At 49.8% G+C, this 10,613-nt stretch overlaps 1 protein-coding gene across 1 annotated transcript; it reads right to left on the bottom strand.

Annotated features, from left to right (window-relative positions):
* Positions 1-298: 298 nt before the first annotated feature.
* Tmem270 (transmembrane protein 270) lies at positions 299-4,297 on the bottom strand. Its single transcript, XM_057763432.1, has 3 exons — positions 4,226-4,297; positions 1,315-1,752; positions 299-586 (listed from the first exon to the last, which is right to left on the bottom strand). Exons 1-3 carry the CDS (start codon positions 4,295-4,297, stop codon positions 299-301), a joined length of 798 nt encoding a protein of 265 aa, XP_057619415.1.
* Between the last annotated feature and the right edge of the window lie 6,316 nt (positions 4,298-10,613).

The following is a 10,613-nucleotide window of genomic DNA, read 5'->3' as shown; positions in this document are numbered from 1 at the left end:
CACCTGGAGACCTGAGCCTGCTCGGACATATCCCTGAGGCTCGATTTTCTTGTATGGAAAATGATAGACAAGCAAGATGCCGGGGTTGCTAGGAGACAAGCCAAACGGCATGGGAAGTGTCTGAGGAGGCTGATCTGTGATACCTGAAAGGCACTTGGGGAATTTCCATTCCAGAGGTGCCTGGGCCTGGGATTTCATCCGTGTGTACCCGTAAGCACAGGTACACGCAGATCCATACATGCACACATATGACACAGGTAGAAGACTGGTGAGTCCGAAAGGCAGGTGGGGGGCGCATTTATTCTCTGGGGGTTCCAGGCTGGGATGGGAAGGGCCCAGCCTCAGTGGTGGAGGACTCTGGAATTAAGAACGGAGGCGAGGGGGGCCCTGAGGTCTCCTGGGATTTGGCTTCCTGAGCCTGGGCCAGTTGGGCTGTGTGTTCAAAGGCAGCCTGAAGCAGGTGAGAAGCAAGACAGGTGGTCCAAGTGACAAGATAGGCCAGGTTCCAGGAAGTGAGTGTGGTCATGTGTTCCACCCACAGGTAGAGGCGTCGCAGCAGGGCCAGGGCTTCCAGCAACACAGAACTCTGCAGGCAAGCAAGAGCATTGGTAAGGGCTGAAGGGATGGCTCAGCAAGCTAAGTTTGAGCCCCAGCACACACAAGGTAGAAGAGAAACAAATCCTGATTTTCCCTGATGCCCACTGACACAAGCATGCCCCCACACAAATAATACAGGCTTTGGATTTTTGTTTGTTTGTTTGTTTGTTTGTTTGTTTTTGCAACGTTCTATGGGGCTGGAGAGGTAGGTTAGTGGGTAAGAACATGTACTACTCTTGCAGGGGACTTCAGTACAGTCTCCATTACCCACGTCAGGTAGCTCACAACTGCCTATAACTCTGACTCCAGGAAATCTGATGCCCTATTCTGGCTTCTGCGGACGCCTGCACACACATACACACACACACACACTCATTTAAAAAATAAGAATAAGTTAAAAAGAAAAAGAGCATGCTAGGGATTGGAGAGGTGGCTCAGAGGTTAAGAGCACTGGCTGCTCTTCCAGAGGTCCTGAGTTCAATTCCCAGGACTCACAAGGTGACTCATAACCGTATATAATGAGATCTGCCCTCTTCTGGCATGCAGCCGTACATACAGGCAGAACATTGTATACATAATAAATAAATCTTTAAAAAAAAAATAAAAAGCATGCTGAGTGGCCCCCAGGACCTGCCCATGGCTGGTACTGAGCAGCCTTGGTCATGCCCAGAGTCCCCTGCCTATCACCATCTGCAGTCTAAATACCTGCCAACCTACCTGGCTGGGCAACCAGCCCAGACTAAAACGATGGGCTTTCCGTACCAGCCTCCAGGTCAACAGCAGCATCAGCAAGGCCACCAGCATCAGGCCATGCACACAGGAGATAAACAGGTCCCTGAAGGTGGTGGCAGACAGGCCCAGAGGTTTCCAGACACCTAAGTGCCCCAGGGCCAGTCTCACGGTACGAGTGCAGCACAGTCCGATGTTGTATGCCAACCTGGGTCCCCAGAGCAGCAACCACAGGGGGACCCAAAGCAATGCCAGTCCAGCTTGAAGGGCCAAGCTCAGGGGACAGGTTATGATGACTCCTGGAAACAGGCGAGGCTGGTCACCGCCAGAACCCCGGGCCTCCTGGGCCAGTCCCAACACCCACTGCTGAAAGGCAGCCATCTTCAGGAGCAGGAAGTCGTACAGGTGCGTGCGGTTCTGGATCAGCTGCAGGAAGATGAAGACGCCGGTGTTACCAGCGCAACAGCGCCACCCACCTGGAGTGGGACCCAACCTGTGCTTTAGACATAGGGGCTGCCCAGTCATTATGGGCCAAGTCTCAGTTTACTTGTGAATACACAAAAGTGGTCTCTCGTTTATTTATTTGTTTGTTTGTTTGATTTTGGTTTCTTTTGCAACATGGTCTCTCTATGTAGTCCTGACTGTCCTAGAGATCACTATGTAGAACAGGCTGGCCTTAAACTCACAAAGATTCTCCTGCGTGCTGGGGTTAAAAGTGTGCACTACCACTGCCCAGCCTATAATCTTGAAAGCGTGATTTCCAAGCATGGGGTTGTAGCTCAGATGTAGCTAAAACCTAGAAAGGTGAAGTATGCTGAAAGTTTCAATAGTTGGGAGGTAGAGGCAGAAGGATCAAGAATTCAATGTACTCTGGCTATATAGGAAGTTCAAAGTTAACCTAGTCTACATGAAACCAAGGAAGAAACAGAGATGGCTCAGTGGTTAAGGTTCATGCCCCACAAGCCTGGTGACCTCAATAGGACCCCGGAACCCGTGTAAAGCGAAGAGAGAACTAACTCCCCAAAAATCTTCCTCTGACTTCCCCACGGGTGCTACAACAAGCATCCACCACACCACACATCATACACAATAATAATAAATAATAACAAACCGGGTGGTGGTGGTGCACGCCTTTAATCCCAGCACTCGGGAGGCAGAGGCAGGCTGATCTCTGTGAGTTCGAGGCCAGCCTGGTCTACAGAGTGGGTTCCAGGATATCCAGGGCTACACAAAGAAACCCTGTCTCAAATAATAATAATAATAATAATAATAATAATAATAATAATAATAATAATAATAAATAAAAGCAAACAGGCAAGTAGATACGACATCCCCCTTCTCCCTATAAGATTTGAACACAGGCCAGCCGACTTCCCCCACGTACCTGGGGTTGCCCATTGTTGCCCTTGGCATCAGGAGGGCATCTGGAAGTAACGGTACCACTAGGGACAGAGCCATGTCGAGAGATGGAGGTGACAGTGTGATGACAGGCCTACTGTGAGGGGTATAGGACGAGCAACTTAAGATTTCCAGGTCTCTCATCTGAGGGGCAGGCTGGCCAAGAGTGGGATTATAGGGGATGAGTCTGTAATTGAGAATGTCTTCCTGAGGAGTAAGCCTCCCTGGTAGAGCCCCCAGCCTCCAGCCCACGGGTGACAGAAGTGATCAGCAGCCTGGACCCCCTGACCCACGGGAGCATCAGAGTCCAGGGACTACAGGCTCTGAAGGACCAAGACAAGAAACCAGGCATCAGAGCACAGGCCTGTCGTCCCAGCAGGTCAGGAGTTCAAGGCCAGCCTAGGTTACACAGTGAATCTGAGGCTAGCCTGGTTGCACTGTGAGTTTGAGGCCAGCCTGGATCACATAGCGAGATAGCGAGGGTCAGAAAGAGGATGAAGATGAGAACTGGGGAGTGGAGAGATGGCTCAGCAGTTAAGAGTGCTTGCTGCTCAGACCTGAAGAGCAGAGCTGAGTTCGGGTCCCAGCATCCACAGTCAGAAGCCAGTGTGGGCATGGTCCAGTGCATCCCCGCAACCCCAGCACCCAAGATGTTGAAGACAGGAGGATCTCTGGTGCTTGCTAAGCTGCCAGATAAGACAAAATAAGCAAAAACCCATTAACTCTAAGCTCAGAGGACCAAAGGAATATGGTAGAGTGATCCAGGGGAGCATCCAGGGCCTTCTTATGGCTTCTGTAATATACACAGGCACGTACATTACACACATGTACACACATCACGCTCACATGTGTACATACACCATACCCACACACATGGACATACACCATACCCACACCCATTCACACTAGAAGAAAATAGGAAAGGAGAAGAAGAGAGGGAGGAGGCAGGGAGGGGAAAGGGAAAGTGGGCAGTGATATGGCTCAGCAGGTAAAGGCACCTGCTGCCAAGCCTGACAACCTGAGTTCAATCCCCAGGACCCACATGGTGGAAGGGGAGAACTGACTCCCAACACGCACAGACACACACACACACAGACACACACATACATACACAGACACACAGACACGCACACACATCAAATATAATATTTTTAAAGGAAAGAAAGGACGGACTGTATTGGAGCACATCTTTAGTCTCAGCACTGGGGAGGCAGAAGCAGGTAAATTTCTGGGAGTTCAGGGCTAGCCTGCTCTACATAGCAAGTGCTGGGACAGCCAGAGCTACGGCTACATAATGAGACCTTGTCTCAGAATATAAACAAACAAACAAACAAACAAATAAATAAATAGAAGGCAGGGGAAGATAGAAAAAAAGAAGGGTGAGGGGAAGAAAGATTGCCACAGTAGTTCAGGGAACGGGGCTTCTGGGAGTTCATTGGTTATTCCCTGGTGGCTAGGAACCACTGAACCTCTACAGGTCCCCTCTTCCCACCATGCTTACCATCGCACAGAGCCTCCCAACCTGCACCAGAATTCTAAGGAGGCCGGATCTGACCCGGGGGGCGGCCTCCATGTCTGGCCTCCATCCATTCCTCCAGCCTGGGAGGCAGGGTGACCTCACAGATGCCACAGGGTGTGGGGGGGTCTAGTTACCATGGGTACCCAGTTGCCACTGTCCCTTTCCCTAGATCCCTTTCCAGCTCCTCTGAGACCTCAGCTCAAATCTGGCTACACGGTGATCATGGACCAGACAGATGGCTGATGGCGAGGGTCAGTTCTCTATCCATCTGTCTGTCTGTCTGTCTATCTATCTCTATCTATCTATCTATCTATCTATCTATCTATCTATCTATCTATCTATCTATCTATCTATCTATCTATGTTGCTGTTAGAGAAGGTCTCAGGTAGCACAGACTGGCCTCAAACCAGCTATGTAGTCAAATATGACCTTGAATTCCTCATCCTCCTGCCTCCACTTCCCAAAAATTGAAACATAGGTATGAGCCGCAGCACCTAGCCTTTTTATTTTGATTTGGCTTTTGTTTGGAGACACACTCACCCTGTAGCCCAGGATGGCTGATCACAGCGGGTATATTCATAGCATGTTTTGGCTTTGGGCAACCTGTGGATTGGGACACCCAGGGAAACAGCTGAGTACATTTCAGAATCAGTCTAGTTTATCTGCCAGGCACTGGGGGGGGGGGGGGGGGGGTAGGGAGGGAAGAAGGAAACGAAGAAGGGAGGAGGAGATGGAATCTGTACAGCCTTCCTTCCAGGATGGGCCCGAGAGTAGCAGATATGCAGCAAGAGAAGCCCCAATTTAGTTTCCCCAACTGAGACCCCTCTGTCCTCAGGCTCAGACCTCCCTCCCTGTCCCTTCTCTCTCCCCATCAACTGAGTGCACTCTGGGCTGTGCACTGTGGACTGCGAAGTCTTGGAGTTTCCCCCACGCCGAGGGTAAACAGCTGGGAGCATGCAGGAATCAGTGGATGCTGCCTTGTACCAAACCAGGGGTCGCCATTCTGGATCCCTGCTGGAGAAGCATGATCGCATCCCCAGAGCAAGCCCTAGAAGCGCTCCGCGCGGATGCAGAACCACAATGCTGCCGCGCGGGGGCGAAAGACACCGCGGGCGAGCAGGGCGCTCGGCAGGCGGCAGGCGTGAGAACGCTTCTGATTTTTGCCCTAGCACCTGCAAGACCAGTTTCCTAGTAACAGCCTCTTTGGGGCTTCTGAGAGCGCTTTTTGTGCATTTCCCGTCAATGCCTGGGTTGCAAGAAGAGGAACCAGGAACACCCAGAGATAAGGAGACTCACGTCACAATCTTTCCCCACCCCACCTTTTTCTTTTCTTTTCTTCTTTTTTCTTTCTTTTATTTATTATTTATTTATTTATTATTCATTGAGACAGGGTTTCTCTTTTTAACTCTGGCTGTCCTGGAACTCACTTTGTAGACCACACTGGCCTTGTCTGACTCTGCCTCCTGAGTGCTGGGATTAAAGAAGGCGTGCGTCACCACAGACAGACCAGTTTCACCTTAATTTCACCCCCATTTTTATATGTGCAGAACTGGGGGTTGAAACCAGGGCCTTGCATGTGTTAGACAAATGATGCACCCAGATTGGCCTCCATTTCTCTGTGTATCTGAGGTTAACTTCTGATTCTTCTGCCCCACACCCTGCTATTTTAAGTTTTTTAACATATTTTTTTATTTATGTGACTTGGATAAAGCTATTTTAAGCAGGAAAGAAATTAAAAGTTCCCATACGAGTGTGCATGATGACACCGTGGTCTTTTCCGTAGACTTCAGGAAACAATGAAAGAAAGGATTAGAAACAAAGTAACAAAGCTGGGCGTGGTAGTCCACGCCTTCAAGCCCAACCCTGGGGAGGCAGCGACAGGTGGATTCCAATTATTTTGAAAACAGCCTGGTCTACAGCCTTGTTCCAGGACAGCCAAGGGTACGTAAAGAGACCCTGTCTCAGCCAGGCGGTGGTGGCATATGCGTTGGAAAGGAAGAGGCCGGTGGATCTCCGGATTCAAAGCCAGCCTGGTCTACACAATGAGTTAGTTTCCAGGACAATCGGACTACATAGAGAAACCCTGTCTCAAAAATCAATTTTGAGAGAGAGAGAGAGAGAGAGAGACTGAAAAAGGGAGGAAGGGAGGAAGGAAGGAAGGAAGGAAGGAAGGAAGGAAGGAAGGAAGGAAGGAAGGAAGGAAGGAAATAAAATAATGGGCCAGTGGGTAAAGGCACTTGCTGTCAAGCCTGTTTACCTGAGTTCGATCCTAGAGACCCACATGATAGGAGAACCAATTCCAGATGGCTCCAATGGTAGAATATAGTTAGCGTGTGTAAGAGACTGAGTTCCACTCTGCCACTGGAAAGAAAAAGAAAGGAAGGAAGGAAAGAAAGAAAGAAAAAGAAAGAGAAAGGGGTGAGGGAAAAAGAGAGAAAGAGGGAGGAAGGGAGGAAGAAGAGAGGGGGAGGGAGGGAGAGAGAGAGAGAAACTTAAAAACGTTTTGTTAAAACAAAGGTCCTGATAGAGCATGGGGCAAACCAATTAACAACAAGAGAAACCAAAAGAAGAGAAAAGAACAGTCGGGTTTGTGTAAAGATGCTCACATCTCATTAGTAATCCAAGAGGAATGTGAATCAAAGTCACAGTGAGATACCATCTTCCCTTTCTTAGCAAAAAAACAACAGTTGTACGCTATGCACCGATGACTTTATGGGGCAAATAGCAATTCATGCAGAGCCAGACCCTGAAGCAGGATCTCAGAAATCCATACAGGAAATGATTGTGCAAAGCTGCCCATGAAATACATGAGGAACTAAAACTGGAAACTGACCAAGAGCTGAATGAATGGTTCAACACTACAGCACCTACCCAGAATCCCCAGTGAGGGTCAGGGGTATGGCTCAGTGGTAGAGCCCCTGCCCAGAATCCCTCAGTGAGGGGCAGGGGTGTGGCTCAGTGGTAGAGCACCTGCCTAGAATCCCCCAGTGAGGAGCTGGGTGTGGCTCAGTGGTAGAGCCCCTGCCTAGAATCCCCCCGATGAGGGGCAGGGGTGTGGCTCAGTGGTAGAGCCCCTGCCTAGAGCACATGGCTAGCAAGTGCAAGGTTCTGAGTTTAATCCCCAGTACAAAAGAGGAAGGAAGGAGGGAGAGAGGAAGAAAGAAGGGAAGGAGGGACGGTGGGAGATGATAGATAGATAGATAGATAGATAGATAGATAGATAGATAGATGATATATAGATGATGCATGATAATAGAGTTAGAGAGGGAGAGAGAGGGGGGAGAGAGAGAAAGAGAGTAGTTTAGATTAGAATTTAGGCTGGACATGTAGCTGTCTCCGTTGGTAGAGTGATTGCCTAGCACATGAGAAGCCTGGGTTTGGTCCTCAGCCCTATATGAACCGGATGTAGCAGCACAGGCCTGTAATCCCTGCACACACTCCAGAGATGAAGCCAGAAGGGTCCTTGACCACACAGTAAGTCAAGCCTGAGCACCATGAGGTCACCTAGGGGACGAAATGAAAAGGAAAGGGGGCGGGCCCAGGCGAGGGGAAACTAATCATGAAGCAAGCAAGAGAGGACAACACAGAGGGGGGGAGGTGACTGGCTCAATACTCCAGGCTGCCACAACCTGCCTGCACCATGACTTCCTCTCTTCGCTGGCTCCTCCTTACTCTGCTCTGGGACAGCCATGTCCAAATGACTTCCCCGTCCTGTTACTGGCAGTTCAACCTTTTCACCTCCCCAGCTAATTCTAGAATGATCCTGTATCCCCCAAACCAGACTGCTCGACATATAATTCACTCAGGGTTTACACTGGTCGGTTTTAGATCAACCTGACGCAAGCCAGAGACCTGGGAAGAGGGAGCCTCAGTTGAGAAAATGCTCACACCAGATGGGCCTGTGGGCAAGCCATGGGGCATTTTCTTGACTGATGTAAGAGGCCCCTGCTCATTGTACGTGGTGCCGTCTCTGGGCTGGTCGCCCTGCGTGCTGCTATAAGAAAGCAGGCCCAGCAAGCTATGGAGAGCAAACCACTAAGTAAACATTTCTCCATGGCCTCTGCATCAGCTCCGGCCTCCGGATCCCTGCCTTGAGTTCCTGCCCTGACTTTCTTGAATGATGGGCTACACGCTGTAAACAAACATAAACCGGTTTATTCCTCCCTGAGTTGCTTTTGGTAATGGTGTTTTATCACAACACTAGAAACCCTAAGACAGGGCTTGAAAGAGATCCACAGCCTGGAGCCACAAAGCCTGGGGCCCTGCACCTGTCCTGAGAACGAACCTGCATGTCCAATAGGGCAGGTGCCGAGGCTGGCTCCACACCGTTGCCGGCAGCAGCCGGACGAGTTTCCTTTATCTTCTGGGAATCTCTATTCAGGTAGCCAGATCCTTAGCTGTACTGCAGAAACGGAATTTAAACCAGTCATGGTGCAGTGAGCAGGCAGGAGATGCTAAAAAGGTGGGAATAGGGGAACCACAAACCCTAAGTCAGCCTTTGCTACGCTATTGGCTGGAAAAATGGCTCAGTGAGCCAAGGGAGCTTGCCACCAAGTCCGTTGTTCTGAGTTCAATCCCCAGAGCACACTTGATGGAAGGAGAAAACGGACTTTTATGACCTGCACACAACACACATAAAAATAAATAAACTTTAAACATTTGATTTTAAAGGGAAGCTGGGCGGTGGTCGCACACGCCTTTAATCCCAGCACTCGGGAGGCAGAGCAGATCTCTGAGTTTGAGACCAGCCTGGTCTACAAGAGCTAGTTCCAGGACAGGCTCCAAAGCTACAGAGAAACCCTGTTTCGAAAAACAAAACAAAAAAACAAACAAACAGACAAAAAAGATATTAAAAGGAATTTCACAATCAACTTTATTTTTTTAATTATACTTATTAATATATGGGGCATGGGGGCACTTGTGCCACAGGACACGTGTAGGGCCAGAAATAACCCAAAGAAGTCATTTCTCTCCTTCCACCATGAGGTTCCTGGGGTTTGAACTCAGGCTGTAAGGTTTGGTGGCAAGCACCTTTACCTGCTAAGCCATCTTGTTGGCCCCCACACTGGGAGCCCAGACTTTTCTTCTCCCAGCATGAGATTGTTCACAAAATTCCAATCTCTTGGGGCTTGATGTTTTAATACTCTGATAGCTCAAGTGTCTCTTTAGGATACATTCATTTGGGGCAGGCCAGTCAAAACCAAAAGAGCCTTAGGGAGGTGTCTGAGTGGGCCGGGATGGTACTGGCCTGGTTCTGTCCCCACTGGCCCATCCCCATACGGCCATCAGTCCTGGCTTTAGCATCCAGTATTAACACCCATTAGTTCCTTTTCGTCCTCTTCCTAACCACTCCAAATGGAGAACAATGGAATGATTCCATCTGAGCCCAACCTGAAGAAACCAAGAGTTTGTAGGGAGCATCATGGGATCACCTGTGTCTCAGGCCATTGCATCACAGCCCAGCGTGGTGACTGCCCATGAGAGCTGTATCCCTGGTGTTCTCCGCACAACCCTCAAGCTCCCTAAAAGGGTCTCCTCCTCAGTAACTCCCCAATAGTCTACCACTTCTAGAACCTGGGGAGGGGCCCCAGAGTCTTGTAAGTTTCCCAAGTCTCCCCCTCCCCCTCCCTGAGAATGTTTCTGTCCTAAGGGAACAACTACAAAATAGGTTCACTAGAGGCTATGAATTCGGTTTAAGGATTAACAAACTCAAAGGGTAGAAAGTAACTAGTCAGGGTTTCTGTTGTTGCTAGGAAACACTGGCCAGAGAGCAACTCCAGGAGGAAAGGGTTTATTTGGCTTATACTTCCACCTTCCCTGTCATCATCAAGGAAGTCAGGACAGGAACCCAAACAGGGTAGGATCCTGGAGGCAGGAGCTGATGCAGAGGTCATGGAGGGGTGCTGCTTACTGGCTTGGTCTCCTGGGCTTGCTCAGACTGCTTTCTTATAGCACCCAGGACCACCAGCCCAGGGATGGCCCCACCCACAAGGAGCTGGGCCCTGCCCATCCATCACTAATTAAGAAGATACCTTACAGCCAGATGTTATGGAGGCATTTTCTCAATTAGAGAACTCTAGTTTGTGTCAAGCTGACATAAGACGAGCCAGCACAGTGGCCTACTTCATGCCTTGCTGCCTGGGGCAGAGCTGTCCACAGAGTCTTCAACAGGATGGAGAGCCTACTGCCAAGTAGACATTAGCTGTGCAACAGGGTCCTCTCCAGGGGCAGGAGCACTGACTGGTCCAGCCTGTGTAGAGTAAGGCCCCTTGTCTGTTTTCTGACCAACAGTGGGGCAGAGAAGCCACGGAGGATGAATGTTATCCAGGACATGGATGCCAGCAACGGCAAGCTAACTCCCAAGGACAGC

This window comes from Chionomys nivalis, chromosome 3 (genome assembly GCF_950005125.1).
Source record: "Chionomys nivalis chromosome 3, mChiNiv1.1, whole genome shotgun sequence".
Classification (NCBI taxonomy): Eukaryota; Metazoa; Chordata; class Mammalia; order Rodentia; family Cricetidae; genus Chionomys; species Chionomys nivalis.
Note: the sequence above shows the minus strand (reverse complement) of the source record. Positions and strands in the feature narration are given on the sequence as shown.

What these genes read in the sequence shown, in the direction of transcription:
- Tmem270 (XM_057763432.1), bottom strand. Translation starts at nt 4,297, where the DNA reads ATGGAGGCCGCCCCCCGGGTCAGATCCGGCCTCCTTAGAATTCTGGTG. An exon ending in TTGGGAGGCTCTGTGCGATG is followed by an intron (nt 1,753 to 4,225) that starts GTAAGCATGGTG and finishes ATCTTCCTGCAG; the next exon opens with CTGATCCAGAACCGCACGCA. An exon ending in TGGGCTGGTTGCCCAGCCAG is followed by an intron (nt 587 to 1,314) that starts GTAGGTTGGCAG and finishes GCTTGCCTGCAG; the next exon opens with AGTTCTGTGTTGCTGGAAGC.